We start from the raw sequence: 15,889 nt of genomic DNA, 5'->3' as shown, positions 1-15,889 counted from the left end.
TATTTTATAGCATTGCCGGCCAGTCCAGGGGTTGAAGGGGTTATCCCGGCTAGGACGGGTCCTCCTCGGGGGCCAGTGCTCTCGGGGATATCGCTTCTGGTACACTACGTCCTGAATGGATGCATATTGACACCCCATGCATGCGATATCGGGACAATCCGTCGCTCTGTGAGACACACCCGAGAAAAAAAAAAAAGCTGAGGAGAGAGCTTCGAGTCTCTGAGGGCAAGCTTCAACTTGTTTCTGGCCCGCATCTGCCCCGTCTGATCTCCTCCTCCGCCTTCTCAAACGCTCAATTGAACCCTCACGTTTGCACAAGAGTCAGCAACCCACCATGACATCCACGACACTAGCACCCAATTACCCTCCCGTGAAGCTGCCGCACCCATTTCTGACGGCATACCGGGTGCACACCGTCACCGGCACGACGCCCGCGCAGCTCGTCTTGAAATTAGACGACCGGCAACCTGCGGATGGACGGCCATTACCGGAGCCTCTTCACCTCGGCACTCTGCAGTGGCTCGACCTGATCGTCCCACCCCAGGATGAACGGCCGCCAATTTCTGACAACAGCCCATGGGCACGAGCGCGACGGAGTCCGTCGACCGTCTTCAGCTGGACGGGATCCGGCGCACCGTCCCTGGGTCCCGTCTGGAACGTCGTCCACGCCATCTTCCTCGCACACCCGATCCACGAATATTTCAGACTCGTGCTGAAGGGCGAAGGAAAGGGCCAACTTACGGACGAGCTCCTTGCCACAGGCCTGGCGGTCGTCCATCCCAAGCCGCGTTGGGATGCGCGAGGCCCTCCAGCGGGGACCCGACAGCCGATCGTGAGCGGCGAGGGCGAACTGCTGATCCTCCGGAGTTCGTTCTGGCAGGGCGCCGCGTCGCCCGTCGGGCCGCGTCCGATCTGGATCGTCGGCGATGGCACGGACGGCCATCTGCGAAAGTCCCTGGCCGAGTATCCTCCGATGCCCGAAAACTTCCACATCACCAACAAGTTCCCGGACGGAGAGCCGGTCTTCACACGCCACCCGGTCAGGCGTCCTAAGCCACGGCCCGGATCGATCGTCTACAGTCGCTACATTCCCGAGCTCGACGCACACTTCTCTCTCGAGGTGGTCGACTGGCAAGATGAGGAACACCTGAAGCTCTTCAACAAGTGGCAGAACGACCCGCGCGTCGCGGCCGGGTGGAACGAGACGGGGACGCTGGACCAGCACCGCGAGTACCTGCGCAAGCTGCACTTTGATCCTCACGTCCTCTGCCTGTTTGGGCGGTTCGATAACTCGCGTTTCGCTTACTACGAGCTGTACTGGGCAAAGGTAAGCAAGCCCCTGGGCCCCTCTTCTTTCCTCCTGAATGCCCGATTGTGTGTGTGTGTGTGTGTGTGTGTGTGTGTGTCATGCCCCTTTCTAACAACATTTTGTTTGTCCCAATTCCTAGGAGGACCACTTCGGCGCCCACTATGATGCGGGCAACTACGATCGCGGCCGTCACTCGCTCGTCGGCGAGGCCTCGTTCCGCGGCCCCAAGCGCGTCAACGCCTGGTACTCCAGCTGCATCCACTACTGCTTCCTCGACGACCCTCGGACTGCCAACGTGGTGGGCGAGCCCAAGGCGACGGGAGGCACCATCCTCACGTACGAGAACGCGCAGGGCTTGGTCATTGGCAAGTACGTGGATCTGGGACACAAGCGGTCGGTACTGTCGATCTGCAGTAGGGAGAAGTGGTTCCAGCTATGTCCGCTGTTCTGGGACGGGCGAGAAAAGCCGCTGGAGTCGGCAGACCGAGCGGCGTGGAATGCAAAGCTCTAATCATGTGTTTTGTTCTCCTTTCTCTTACACTGTCAGCACCTCCTGTAACATAGGATTCTACATTCCCCAAGGGCGAGAACCCGTTGTGAAACGTTTTTCAGCACTAAGATACCACGACGCATCTATCACCCTCTTTCGCCAACGACAAAATAGCCGAGGCAAACCCAGCTCGGCGAGGGGGCGGTCTGGGCGACTCAGGGAGTCCCTGTATGCACATACGATACGCTACCAGACACCGAGGGTGGCATCACATTCTGCAAAAAGACTCTTCCGTCTGCAAGGCCGGGTTGTACCCATGCCCCCCGGGGGGGGGTGTGAGTGGGGGGGAGGGTTGTGGAGTCGGCGGGACTTTCTCATGGTCCACACCCTTTCCCCCCCTTCCCCTGTTCATCACCCGAGAACACCACACCCCCCTTCTTTATCCCACCCCTGTACAAACAATACTAATAGATTATCTCGCACGACCCGATGTCGGCAGAGGTTCACGCTAACCAGTTATGGCTGCTCTTTAAACGAGTATGCCCACCGGGGGGGACCCTTGTTGGCACCGTCCTCCTCTGCCGTCGAGGAAAGGAAAGAAAAAGGTAGTGACAAAGCAAAAGAAGAAAAAAGTCGAAGAAGGGGCACCGGCCAGTTCTCATGCTTGCTGGTACGGATACGGATACCATCGAGTTGGGAGGACGACCATGAAGTTCGTCAACACATTCACGGGCTACGGGCGCCTGCTCCTGGCGGGCGACCCATCCAAGGGCGACCTGTGCATGCTGCTAGCGGCGGTGTTGTGCGCCATCGCCTCGGGCGTCCCGTTCCCCCTGATCGGTATCTTCTTTGGCGAGCTCCTCAACGACTTCAACGAGGTGACGTGCATGGAGGACGCGACGGAGGGGGGGGCGGTGCCGGACGCGGCGGCGGCGTCGTACCAGAGCAGCGTCAACGACAAGATCCTCATGATCGTGTACCTGGCCATCGCCCAATTCGTCACCATCTACGCCCACCTGACCTGCTGGACGCTGTACGGGACGCGGCTGGCGCAGCGGCTGCGCGAGCGCTACCTGGCGACGCTGCTGCGCCAGGAGCCGTCCTACTTCGACGGCCTGCCGCCGGGCGAGGTGGCCTCGCGCCTGAGCGCCGACATCCAGACCATCCGCTCGGGCACGTCCGAGAAGGTGGGCATCTGCCTGTCGAGCGTGTCCTTCTTCATCACGGCCTACATCGTCGCCTTCATCAAGAACTGGGAGCTCGCCGCCATGCTCATCTCGCTCGTGCCCGCCTACTTCCTCATGTCCCTCGTGGGCAGCCACTACATCGAGAAGTACTCGGGCCGCGTGGCCGACCACGCCGCCAGGGCCGCCTCCATCGCGTCCGAGGCGCTGTCCAACGTCGTCGTCGTCCAGGCCTTCGGCGCCCACGCCCGCCTCGAGCGCAAGTTCGCCGAGGCCCTCTCGGCCGCCAGGCGCGAGGGGCTCAAGAAGGCCACCGCCGTCGGCATCCAGTCCGGCGTGCTCTACTTTATCGCCTACGGCGCCAACGGCCTCGCCTTCTGGCAGGGTAGCCGGCGCATCGCCGACGCGGCCGCCGCCGGGGAGGAGAAGAGCGGCGCCACCGTCGGTGCTACCTTTACCGTCATCTTTATCCTGATCGAAGGTTAGTCAGGAATTCTCTCTCTATCTCTCTCTCTCTCTCTCTCTCTGTGTGTGTGTGTGTGTGAGTGTGAGTGTGTGTTGACCGAGGCCTACGTACATGACAGCCACCTTACTCCTGAGCCAGATTGCTCCGTTTGTCCACCTCTTCATCGCGGCGGTGGCATCGTTCCGAAAGCTCGGCGAGGAGATGGACCGGGAGTCGCAAATCGACGGGACAGCATCATCTGGTGTCCGACTCCTCGAGCCGCAACAAGAACAGCAAACAGCCGGAGACTCCTCCGGGTCCAACAAGTTTGGCTTCGAGCTCGAGGGCGTCTCGTTCACCTACCCGTCCCGGCCCGAGGTCACCGTGCTGGACAAGGTCGACATCAGCATCCCGGCGTGCAAGCATACGGCCATCGTCGGCCTCTCGGGCAGCGGCAAGTCGACCATCGCCGGCCTGGTGACGAGGCTCTACGACCCGACCGAGGGCCGGGTCCTGTTTGGCGGGCACGACCTGCGCGAGATTAACGTGCGGGAGCTGCGCAGCCTCCTCAGCCTGGTGCAGCAGGAGCCGTCGCTCCTGGACCGGTCCCTGCTGGAGAACATCGCGCACGGGTTGGTCAACTCGGCCAACCCGGCCCACGCCCGCCTCAAGGCGACGCTCCTGGGGCCCGACCTCGCCGACCTGGCGGCCAAGGTCCGGGACGGCGAGGACCTGGAGGCGGCGGCGGAGCGGCTCGGGCCGGAGGTGCAGGAGATCGTGAGGCTGGTGCGCGAGGCGGCCAAGCTGGCGGACGCCGACGGCTTCATCACGGGGCTGCAGCACGGGTACGGCACCGTCGTGGGCTCGAGCGGGCGGCTGATCAGCGGCGGGCAGAAGCAGCGGGTGGCGCTCGCGCGGGCCCTGGTCAAGAACCCGGCCGTGCTCGTGCTGGACGAGGCGACGGCCGCGCTCGACTCGAGGACCGAGGAGCGCATCCAGCGGGCCATCATCAACAACAACATCTCGGCCGGCCGGACCGTGCTCACCATCGCCCACCGGCTCTCGACCGTCACGGGCGCCGACAACATCATCGTCATGCACAAGGGCCGCGTCGTCGAGCAAGGGAACCACGCGGCCCTGATGGCCCTGGGCGGCACGTACGCCGAGATGGTCAAGCTACAGACGCTTGGCCCTGCCGAGTCTCGTAAGGACGGCGGCGACGCCACAGCCACCGCCACCAGCACCAGCACCACCACCACCACCACTGCTACTACTACTTCTGCAACGACCACAACAGAAGACGCGGATCATCAGGTCGATTCAAAGGAGGAGGAGGAGGAGGAGAAAAAGGCTCCTCTGGCGGCTGCGGAGGAGACGGGAGGAGGTGGTGATGATGATGGAGGGAGGGGCGGTGGCCAGGGCGAGGGCGAGGCGGCGGAGGAACCCGAGACGCCGTCCAAGTCCTTGTGGGCGCTGGCGAAGGGGTACGCACCGGCGGTGCGGCCGCACCTGCTGGTGATGGCGCTGGCGCTCGTGGGGTCGCTCGTGGTGGGCGGGGCCTTCTCGGGCGAGGCCGTCATCTTCGGCAACACGGTGGACAGGCTGAACGTGTGCCGGAGCCCGGCCGATATCCGGTCGAGCGGCAGCTTCTTCGGGCTCATGTTCCTGGTGCTGGCCGTCGTCGAGCTCGCGGCCAACGCGGCCAGCTGGACCGGGTTCGGGTGGGTGACGGAGCGGATCGTCTACTCGGTCCGCGTGCTCTCGTTCCGGTCGCTGTTCGAGCAGGACATGCAGTGGCACCAGTCGCGCGGCCGCACGCCGGCGGTGCTGCTGTCGTACATCACGCGCGACGGCAACGCGCTGGCCGGCCTGAGCGGGTCCGTCATCGGCACGCTCCTGTCCATCTCGGCCAACCTGGTGGCGGCCGTGGTGATGACGCACATCATCGCCTGGCGCATCGCCCTGGTCTGCCTCGCCCTGGTGCCGCTGCTGCTCGGCGCCGGCCTGCTGGAGCTGCGCGTGCTCGGCCGGTTCGAGGACCGCCACGAGACGGCCTACTCCCGCTCGGTCGACATCGGCACCGAGGCGGTCGCGTCCATCAAGACGGTCGCCGCCCTCGCGCTCGAGGAGGAGACGCTGCGGACCTACCGCCGCTCCCTGCGCGGGCCCCGCCGCGAGACGGTCAAGGTGACGGTCCAGGCGAGCCTGTGCCAGGCCGCGACCTACTTCCTCGGCAACTGCGTCAACGCGCTGGCCTACTGGTGGGGGGCCAAGCAGATCATCGGCGGCCACGTCTCCACCGCCCAGTTCCTCATCGTCGTCTTCTCCCTGCTCGTGAGCGCCCTGCTGTGGAGCCAGATGTTCGCCCTGGCCCCGGAGCTGTCGAGCGCCCGCGCGGCCATGGCCCGCATCCTGGGCCTGATCGAGATCGGCTCCGACGGGATGAAGGGCAACGTGCCTGCGGTTGCCCCTGCAGAGGCAGGGGACAAGAAGAAGGACGAGAAGAAGGAGGAAGACGACGACGACGGCGGCGGCGAAAAGTCGGACCCGTCGACCGAGGAGAAGGCCATCGACACGCCGGCGTCCCGCCACAGCAGCAGCAGCAGCATCATCGGCGGCGGCGGCGGCAGTAGCGGGGGGGCGGCCAGCGTGGAGTTCCGCGACGTCTGGTTCGCGTATCCGGCGCGGCCGGACGCCCAGGTGCTCAAGGGCTTGAACATGGACATCCGGCCGGGCACCTTTTGCGCGCTGGTCGGGCCGAGCGGGGCGGGCAAGTCGACCATCATCTCGCTGGTGGAGCGGCTGTACACGCCGTCGGCCGGGGCGGTGCTGATCGACGGGGTCGACGTGAGCAAGAGCCGGGACACGTCCTTCCGGGACGCGATCGCGCTGGTGCCGCAGGAGAGCATGCTCTTTGAGGGCAGCATCGCCTTCAACCTGGGGCTGGGCGCCCGACCGGGCGGCCGCGAGGCGACGCGCGAGGAGATGGTGGAGGCGTGCAAGCTGGCCAACATCCACGACGTCATCGAGGCGCTGCCGGAGGGGTACGACACGCCGTGCGGGCCCAACGGGGCGCGCTTCTCGGGCGGGCAGAAGCAGCGCCTGTCGATCGCCCGGGCGCTCGTGCGCAAGCCCCGGCTGCTGATCCTCGACGAGCCGACCAGCGCCCTGGACGCCGAGTCGGAGCGGCTGCTGCAGGACGGGCTCGAGAAGGCGGCGCGGGGGATCACCGTCATCGCCATCGCCCACCGCCTGCGCACCATCCGCAAGGCCGACCGCATCTTTTGGATCGAGGACGGCCGCTGCGTCGACTCGGGCACCCACGAGGAGCTCATGCGCAAGTCGGCCGCCTACCGCACCAACGTGATGCACCAGACGGTGGCCGAGTAATTCTAATTGAAACATGTGTCGGTTGTTTGCAATGCTATAGATGTCTAGTATATAGACGAACGGCTGGGTAAAAAGGAAAATAGTTGATATATATATATATTGATTGTTTTGTAATGATATAGACATCTAGGAATCTAATTTAATAAATATCCATTAGTTGTTTTTATATAATAATCTGATTCGAGATGTCTTCGATAATATACAATAGTGGAGGAAATGGAATCTAGCCTCTCAATACCACTCTACTTTAAATGATATAGATGTTTAGGTATTAGATGTTGATCATTAGTTGTTGGAATGATGATTGCATGGTTGGAGCGCTGCCCCTGAACACAAGTTGTGTCATGTTTACTCGGCGGAAATAGGGGTAAAGGGGGGGTACCCAAAGCGCAAGGAACTGATTGCATTCTCTTCAAATTGCTATATAATTACAGGAAAGCGAGAACTGATCATGACGATTGTATTTAGACGCAATAAAAGCAGAAAAGCAGAAAAGCAGAAAAGCAGAGGATAAAGAAAGGTTCCAATAAACATGCACTCTGGCACTAGTGTACTGGTGCACTGTAACCACCAAATGATAGCTCGACATGCCCTCACTCCCTGGCAGTCTCAAAGACGTCGTCGGGGAGCAGCGGCTCGCGGGAGTCGCCGCCGGCGCGGAGCAACAACAGCTGGGCGGCGGCGGTCAGCTGGGCGAGGAGGTCGTCGAGGGCGGCGTCGTGCTCGCTGCCGACGACGCCGACGTGGAGGCGGCCGTCGCGGACAAAGGAGACGGCCTTGAGCGGCCGGGCGGCGTCGCCGTGCGGGTTGAGGATGTCGACGGCGCAGCGGCCGCCGGCGAAGGGCATCTCGTCAAAGTCCTCCCAGTCCTGGTGGTGCACGATCGAGTCGAAGAAGATGTTGTTGTTGTTCGTCCCCGTCCACATCGACGAAGACGACGTCCAGCCGACGGCCTCGGCGACGGCAGAGAAGCCGACAAAGTCGTGCGCCGACGACTCGGCCGCCTGCCGCTGCACGTAGGCCAGCAGGTCGGCGGCGGCCCAGCCGCGCGCAAAGGGCACCCGCACCGGCGTCAGCTGGTAGCAGGGGCCCGCCACCACCGCCGCCTCCGCCTCGTCCCCCTGGTCTCCTCCTCCTCCTCGCCCCGAGGCGACGGGAACGGGAACGGTGACGGCCTCGGCGGCCCGCCCGGACGTGACGGCGCCGAAGGTGACGTCCGGGTTGCGCAGCCGCCGCGCGAGCACCAGCGCCCACGCGGCCGTCAGCAGCGTCGCCGTCGTGGCCACGGGCGAGTCGTCGTTCGTCGTTGTTGTCGTCCCGTTCAGGGCGGGTCCATCACCATTGGGTGAAGAAGACGAAGAAGAAGAAGAGGATGGGACGGGGTTGAAGTGGAAGATGGCCCTGCTGCTGCTAGCGGTCGTCGTCGTCGTCGTCTGGCCCGGGAGGACGGAGAGGGAGGAGCCGGCGAGGAGGGTCTTCCAGTAGGCGAGCGCCTCGGACCGGGCGGGCTCGGCGCGGGCGCGGGCGAGGTAGGAGGAGAACGGGGCCGAAGGGGTAGACGACGGTGTGTTGGCGGCGCCGCTCGTGTAGAGCCCGTCGAGGTCGCGCAGCAGCGCGGGCAGCGAGACGCCGTCGTAGAGCGCGTGCGACAGGCAGATCACCAGGCAGTCTCTTCTTTCTCTTCTTCTTCTCGGCTCGCCGCCCACCTCCTCCGTCTCCTCGACACTCTCCTCGACGAGGAAGAAGTGGACCATGGGCGAGCCCAGCCGGAAGGCCTCCTCGGACTCGACGTGGGCCGAGCAGTGCGCGCGGACGGCGTGCTCGAGATCCTCGCTCTCGGCGGCGGCCCGGACCACGGCGACGGGGACGTCGAGATGGGCCTTGTCGATGACGACCTGGTAGAGGGCCGAGGCGTGCTGGACAAAGACGGTGCGCAGGATGTCGTGGGCGGCGACGAGGGCGGCGCAGGCCCGGAGCAGCCGCGGCCGGTCGAAGCCGGTGCCGGTGCTCGGGTCCGAGTACAGCATCGTGTACTGGACCGACGTCCGCGGCGGCCGGATGGTGGCCCGGACGTCGAGCATCTGCGAGTCCGTGGCCGGGTACACGTCCTGGACGGCCCAGTTGGGGTCGCCGAGCTGCGGCCGGACGACCTCCTCGACGAACCGCTGGGGGTCTCCTCCTCCTCCTCCTCCTCCTCCTCCTCCTCCTGCTGCTGCTGCTGTTGTTGGTGACGACAGCATCGAGAAAGGCCGGTAGGGCGGCGGTGAGGCGGAGGCGGGGGCCGGGGACGGGGCCGGGGCGGCAGCTGCGGTGGTGGTGGTGTTGTTGTTGTTGGCGTCGCCAGGAGAGGACGACGAGTTGTTGTCGCCGCTCTTGTTGCTGCTGTTGTTGACCTTGAGCACCTTGGCGGCGTCGCCGAGGCGCATGTGCCGGAAGATGTCGGCCACGGTCAGCTTGTGTCCCCGGGCGCGCAGGCGCGAGACGAGCTTCATGGCCAGGACCGAGTCGCCGCCGAGGCGGAAGAAGTTGTCGTCGACGTCGATCTGGCCGGCGTCGAGGCCGAGGACGCCAGCCCAGGCGTTGCGCAGGATGTCTTGGGCAACCGCTGTCGGACTTGTTGTTGTCGTCGTGTTCGTGGTGCCGTCGTTTGTCTTTATCGTCGTTGTCATTGTTGTCGTCGTCGTGGGCTGCTGCTGCTGCTGCGTAGGGAGGAAGTTGCTGCTGCTGCTGCTGCTCTTCCACGCGGCCTCGAGGCCCTCGCGGAGCCGGTCGAGGACCTGACGCGGGATGCTGGAGGCGAGCTTCTGGAGAAGAGGGCGATCGATCTCACCACCTTCCCCTCCCTCGATGGCGGGCAGCTTGTCGACGACGACGTAGGCCGAGGGCACCAGGTGGGACGCGAGCGAGTTTTGGGCGTACTTGTCGAGCCTCTTGAGCCGGCCGGCGAGGTCGAGGGGCAGCTCAGCGCAGACGACGGCCTCGAATACTCCCTCGGGGAGGGGGACACGGTAGTCCTCGGGCAGGACCCTGATGATGCTACTGGGCTCGGACTCGGACTCCGGCGAGGTCGTCCGGGGATGCTGGATAAGAACCATCAGGTTTTGCCGGGAGACGGAGTTGCTGTTGCTCTCCTCCTCCTCCTCCTCCTCCTCGGTCGTAGCGGACACGGACACGGGCACGGGCACGGGCACGGCGGCGGCACGAGTCGACGAGGGCGGGAGGTATGCCGACAGGTGAGCCTCGAGCTCGGCCGGATCGGCTCCGAGGCCCCGGAGGATGGCCAGGGCGCCGTCGCCGTCCTTGCGGCCCAGATACACCAGCTGGCCGTCCTCGCGGAGCTCGACGACGTCGCCCGTCGGCGCGACCTTGCCCCTCCGGCCGCCGGCAGTCTCGCCCGGAGCACCGGCCAGGAGCCAGGGGGGCGAGTCGACCACGTCGTCGCCGGTGAGGAACCCCCCCTCGAGCCACAGCTCGCCGGGGCAGCCGATCGGGGCGAGCAGGGAGGACGGGTTGGCCAGGTCGCAGACCCAGGGGACCACGGCGCGCGGAGCGTAGACGGCTCCCGGGCGGACGGCGACAGGGTCGGTCCGGAGGCGCCCGGTGGCCCGGTCCGGGGTGAGGAGGGGCGGGTCGCGGTTCCAGCGCCAGATCGCGGCCAGGTCGTCGGCCGGGAGGCAGGACACGTCGTCGAGGCTCCGGTCGAGGTCGCCCGTGGCGAGCCCAACGCAGGCGGCCTCGAACTGGGCCAGGACGCGGCCCATCTGGTCGTCGGTCAGCAGGGAGCCGTCGAAGCTTGCGCAGACGCGGAAGGCGTGCTGGCTTCCTACTCCCGGCTCGATGCCGCAGGCCAGCATGAGCGGGTAGGGGTTGAAGTGGATGGCCTCGCGGACGGGGTCGCCCGGACCGAAGCCGAGGTCGGCGAGGGCGGCGATGCGGTCCTCGTCGGGCAGGGGCTGGATGACGAGACCGGTGGGCGCCTCGCAGGCGTACTGGGCGTCGCGGCTGACGCGGCGGATGTTCTGCATGCCCATGTGCTGGAAAGGGGTACGGGCGAGGGCGGCCCGCTGGACGGAGGCGAGGAAGGAAGCCACGGTGCCGGCGCCGGCGCTGCCGCGGCGACCCCAGGGCACGCGCACGCGCACGGGGACGGTGGCGATCAGGGGGCCCGCGATGGCCTCGACCCCGGGCAGGGCGACGTCGCGGCCCGTGAGGGTCTCGCCAAAGACGACGTCGCCGCTGAGGGTGTGACGCGACGACACCAGCGCCCAAGCGGCCCGGATCAGGGTCGCCAGCGTGAAGGGGAGGGCCGAGACGGCGCCGGGGGGCAGCGATATCCGCCGCTCCACGATCCGGTCGGCCGTCGGGACGAAGTCGCGCGAGGGCACCCGCGGGAACTGCGGGCCCGTCGCCCCCTGGAGCTCCCGGCGCCAGAACGCCCGGGTCTCGGCCTCGTCCGTCTCGCGCAGGAACTGGACGAAGTCGGCCATGGTGGGGGTGGGGGAATTGGGTCTGCTCGTTTTATCGTTCTTGTTATTGTTGTTGTTGTTGGTGACGCCGTCATCATCGCCGTTAATATCCTCCTGGTGTTTGTTGTCATCATTCTTCAACGCGTCGCGGACCTGCTCGAGCAGCAGCGGCTCGGACCAGCCATCGTAGACGGCGTGGTGCAGGGTCCAGACCATGTAGCGCTGCTGTCCGCCCTCGCCCTCGACCTCGACGATGGCGTAGCGGGCCAGGCTCTGGCCCAAGTCCATGCGCTCGCGCCGGTCCTGCTCGAGGTAGCGGTCCAGGCCGTCGGCGACGGCGATGGTAACGTGCCGCCACCGGATTCCCTCGGCGAGCACGACCTGGTCGAGCCCGGCACGGTCGGGGATCTGCACCAGGCGCGAGCGCAGGACGGGCGTCGCCGCCACCACGGCCTCCCACGCCCGCTTCCACGCGCCCAGGGAGACGTGGGCGGGGATGGCGGCCACCCGCTGGGCGACGTAGGGCTCGGCCGACTTGAGCGAGAAGGTGAAGAGAGACTCCTGCGTCGGCGTGCACGGGTACATGTCCTGCACCTCGGCCACGTCGACGCCGCAGGCCCGAGCCGCCTCCTTGATGACCTCCTCGGCCGGCTGCGGCATCAGCGAGAAGGGCTCCCTCCTGCCGCTCCCCCTCCCCGCCCGCCCCACGCCGTCTGGGGACTCCCCTGAACCGGACCCGGACCCGGACCCGGACCCGGACCCGGAGCAGGAGGAAGAAGAAGAGAAGTCCAGGGGGTTGGCTACCGCGGCCATGGCCGACAGGGTCGGGTTGGAAAACGTCTTGACGACGCTGAGGTCGAGCCCGCCCTCGCGGCACACCGACACGAGCCGCATGGCCGCCAGCGAGTCACCCCCCAGCGCAAAGAAGTTGTCGGCCGCCCCGATGGTCTCCGGGTCCAGCCGGAGCGTGCGCGCCCAGGCATGCCGCAGCCGGTCCTCCGTCTCGCTCAGGGGGGGGCATTTCTGCTGCCGCTGCTGCTGCTGCTGCTGCTGGTTTCCCTGGTCGCCATTGACAGCATCATCATCATGGTCATCACCATTGGCGGCGCAGGGGATAATACCATTTCTATGATCCACGGATGCCGCCGCCGCCGATGCCGCCGCCGCCTCGGCCGTCATCTGCCGCAGGTCGACGCCGGCGCCAAACTGCCGCAGCTTCTTGCGGTCCGTCTTGCCCGAGATGAGCGTCGGGATGCGGCTGACGGGGATGTAGGCCGTCGGCACCATGTAGCGCGGCAGCACCTCGGCCACCTCGCGGTCGGCCCGGGCCAGGGCCGCGCCCAGCTCCGGGCCCAGTTCGACCGTCTCGAGCGCCACCTCCTGCCCGTGCGCGTTGGCGGGCCGCGGTGCCACGAAGGCCACCAGAACGGCCTGCGAGGACGAGGACGAGGACGAGGACGGGGTGATGACCTCGGCGATCACGGTCGTCTCGGGCGGCAGCCGGGCCCTCAGCTGGCTCTCGATCTCGCCCAGCTCGACCCGCTGCCCGCGCAGCTTGACCTGCGTGTCCTTGCGGCCGACGAAGACGATGCCGCCCGACCCGTCCGGGTCGTACCTCCCGAGATCGCCCGTCTTGTACAGGCGCACCTCGGGACCGCCGCGGCCCGGGTAGCGGCCGGAGCCGGAGCCGGAGCCGTGGCCGGCGGCGAGCCAGCGCGGGGCCCCGACGAACGCCGCCGCCGTCTTCTCCGGGTCGCCGAGGTAGCCCTGGCCGACGATGGGTCCCTCGACCAACAACTCGCCGACGGCGCCGACGGGCACGAGCACCTCGTGGTCGGCCGGGTCGACGATCCAGATGGCCGCGCCGTTGCCCCGGCCGATCGAGATGTATCCGCGCCCCGTGGCCGCGCTCGGGTTGACGGTGCAGCCGATGGTGCACTCGCAGGGCCCGTAGCCGATGACGATGCGGGCGTGGCGGCCCCAGACGTCGACGTCGCGCGCCGACACGGCCTCGCCGCCCAGCCCGAGCCCCCCCCGGAGCGAGTCGATGACGTCGAGGTCGAGGATGCGGGCCACCGAGGGGGTGATGCCGGCGTAGTTGACCCGCATCCGCCGCATGGCCCCGTTGATGTCGTCCAGCCGCTCCTCGTCCGACGGGATGCACAGGCAGCCCCCGTTGGCCAGCGTCAGCATCATGCTGTCGATGCTCACGTCGAAGGCGTACGACGCGAAGTCGAGCACCCGCCAGTCCTCGGCGTACCCGACCGCCCGCGCCCGCGGGAACGCGCTGCTCGAGTACGTCCGGTGCGAGATCTGCACCCCCTTGGGCGTCCCCGTGCTGCCGGACGTGAAGATGATGTACATGATGGTCGACGGCGGCACCCGCGGCAGCTCTTCTTCTTTTGTCCCCTCTACTCTGTCAATCTCCAAGGACACGGACGCGAACGTCTCCTCCTCCACCACCACGATCCTGCTGCTGATGCTGCTGCTGATGCTGCTGCTGTCTCCTTTTCCTCCCCCCCCTTCTTCGTCCTCTCCCGACCCGAGAATGCTCTCCGCCAGGCCGCGCTGCTTCCGCGACGAGACCATGACCTTGGCGCCCACCTGGCCGGCCATGTTCCGCAGGCGGCCGAGCGGGAGGCTGGGATCCATCATGACCATGGTGGCCCCGGCCTTGAGGACGGCGAGCACGGCGACGACGGTCCACCTCGACTTCTCGAAGCACACGGGCACCACGTCGTGCAGCCGCACGCCCAGCTCGGCCCGCAGCCGCCGCGCCAGCGCCGTCGAGTACCCGTCCACCTGCCCGTACGTCAGCCGCCCGTCAAAGGACGAGATGGCCTCCTTGTCCGGGTGCCGCCGCGCCCGCTCCGAGACGACCTCGTGCATGCAGCAGTCGTACGTCGGCGGCAGCTCGCCGTTCCACCCCCAGATCTGATCCAGGTCGTGCTCCGTCGGCCCCAGCAGGCTCTTCACCTCCGCCTCGGGCCGCGACAGGCACTGGCCCACCGTCTCCTTGAGGTTCTCGACGTGCCGCCGAACCGTAAACGGGAGCATGTCCTCGCTGTGCCACACCGGCCGGACCTCTACCGCTGAGCCGCCGTCGCCGCCGCCCCCGAGGTGTACCTCGACATGTAGGGACGGCTGGAGGATGTTTGTGTCAGTCATGACATTTAAATAGTAAATTGTTTTCTGTAAAAAATAAAAAGAAGAAAAAGAAAAAGAAAAAAAAATGAGGGCGGGGGGGAAGGGGGAGGTGTCTGGAGAAGAAGAAAAAAAAGACTGCCTCCCTCCTTACGTACCTCGTCCTTGTTGGCCTCCTCCTCTCCTTCCCCCTTACTGCTGCCCTGGGGGGACAGAGAACCGGTGCTGAGCAGGAGCGAGATGGGACCAGTCCGCGGCCTCGGCGAGGACGCCGCGATCCGGCTCGCAATAGCCGACGCCGCCCGGTCCACGCGCGTGCTCAGGTCCGGCACGACCTCGCTCGCCGACAGCCGTACCACGCTAGACAGCTTGTCCCCGCCGCCGCCACCCTCTCCCGTCTCCGCTTCCGTTCTTCCTGTCCGGTAGTATGCCCACTCAAAGGTGAACTGGTGGTCTTCCCGCGTCCGGAGGAGGACGATGAGCCATGCCAGCAGCACCACCTCCTCGCTTGCCGCCGTTGCCGCCGTCGCCGCCGTCGCCGCCGTCGACGCTGCTGCTCTTGCTAGGCCATTGGTCTGCGGGACCGCGACTGTCGCCTCTTCCGCCTTCTGCGGGCGCTGTTCAAGGCCCTGGACAGACCCCATCTCGACGAGCCTCTCGGCTCGGCTGCTGATTTGTGACGGTTGAGATCTGAGATGAGTGTATAGAGATGGATAACCGCGGCAGTACCCCCGGGTTGTTTCCCGAAATAGAGAATGAGTGATGGGGAAATTTGCACTGCTCGTCTCCGTATGTGTGTGACGAGTTGGTGTAGTTTTGCCCTCGTACGCTCGCTATACTCAACGAGTATAACAAGGTTGCTGCTGATGAGGGTCTCTGCAAGGCCTCTGCAAGGTGTACGATCCGCACTCCCGCCTGAGTCCGTTTTCTTTTGGCCCGTACCCTACTTGTATGTACTACTACATGCATATTATTCCGCACTTTTTAGTAGCATCCACTGCCAGAGAGAGAACCTGTAACCGGGAACCCACCACCACAGCAACCCCTCCCGGTGACAGCCCAGCCTGCCCAGCCTACCCGCCTTGCCCGCCCCAGAAAGTGTGGAAAAAAAAACGAAAACGAAACAGCACCCGAGATCGGCCCATCCCAGAGTGCCCGCCGTGGGGAGGTGTGAGCCATGATGAGCTCACTCACCGGCCGCAAAGCATGAGGGGGGGATGGCTGAGGGTCCACAAGACAAGGGGGCTCAAGATCAGATAACTGTCCTCGCCATGGCCTGGATAGGCAAACGCCCCCCCTCCCCTGGTCAGAACGTTTTTTGTACACAGTTTTCTTGGCGTACGGTGCTGGGAACAAGGTCCCCGAGCTTCCTCTTCTTCCCGATGGGGCCATGTTTCCGCACCACCAACGGCTAAACACCTCGGGAAAGCACCCCTTGTCGAGGAACGTTGCAACCCTCGC

The 15,889-nt window shown here is 65.7% G+C and overlaps 3 protein-coding genes across 3 annotated transcripts; 2 read left to right on the top strand and 1 right to left on the bottom strand.

Annotated features, from left to right (window-relative positions):
• Positions 1–256: 256 nt before the first annotated feature.
• Positions 257–1,925, top strand: MYCTH_59137 (siderophore biosynthesis protein). The gene is made up of 2 exons (XM_003660900.1): positions 257–1,327; positions 1,449–1,925. Exons 1-2 carry the CDS (start codon positions 335–337, stop codon positions 1,818–1,820), a joined length of 1,365 nt encoding a protein of 454 aa, XP_003660948.1. The 5' UTR covers positions 257–334; the 3' UTR covers positions 1,821–1,925.
• Positions 1,926–2,506: 581 nt separating this feature from the next.
• MYCTH_104717 (ABC transporter-like protein) lies at positions 2,507–6,818 on the top strand (the record flags this gene model as incomplete). The annotated part of the gene is made up of 2 exons (XM_003660899.1): positions 2,507–3,464; positions 3,568–6,818. 2 exons carry the CDS (start codon positions 2,507–2,509, stop codon positions 6,816–6,818), a joined length of 4,209 nt encoding a protein of 1,402 aa, XP_003660947.1.
• A 593-nt stretch (positions 6,819–7,411) lies between these two features.
• MYCTH_112805 (non-ribosomal peptide synthetase) lies at positions 7,412–15,246 on the bottom strand (the record flags this gene model as incomplete). The annotated part of the gene is made up of 5 exons (XM_003660898.1): positions 14,587–15,246; positions 13,827–14,428; positions 12,422–13,766; positions 12,089–12,286; positions 7,412–11,935 (listed from the first exon to the last, which is right to left on the bottom strand). Exons 1-5 carry the CDS (start codon positions 15,070–15,072, stop codon positions 7,412–7,414), a joined length of 7,155 nt encoding a protein of 2,384 aa, XP_003660946.1. The 5' UTR covers positions 15,073–15,246.
• Between the last annotated feature and the right edge of the window lie 643 nt (positions 15,247–15,889).

Source organism: Thermothelomyces thermophilus, chromosome 1 (assembly GCF_000226095.1).
Source record: "Thermothelomyces thermophilus ATCC 42464 chromosome 1, complete sequence".
Taxonomy (NCBI): Eukaryota; Fungi; Ascomycota; class Sordariomycetes; order Sordariales; family Chaetomiaceae; genus Thermothelomyces; species Thermothelomyces thermophilus.
This window is presented reverse-complemented; position numbering and strand designations above follow the sequence as displayed.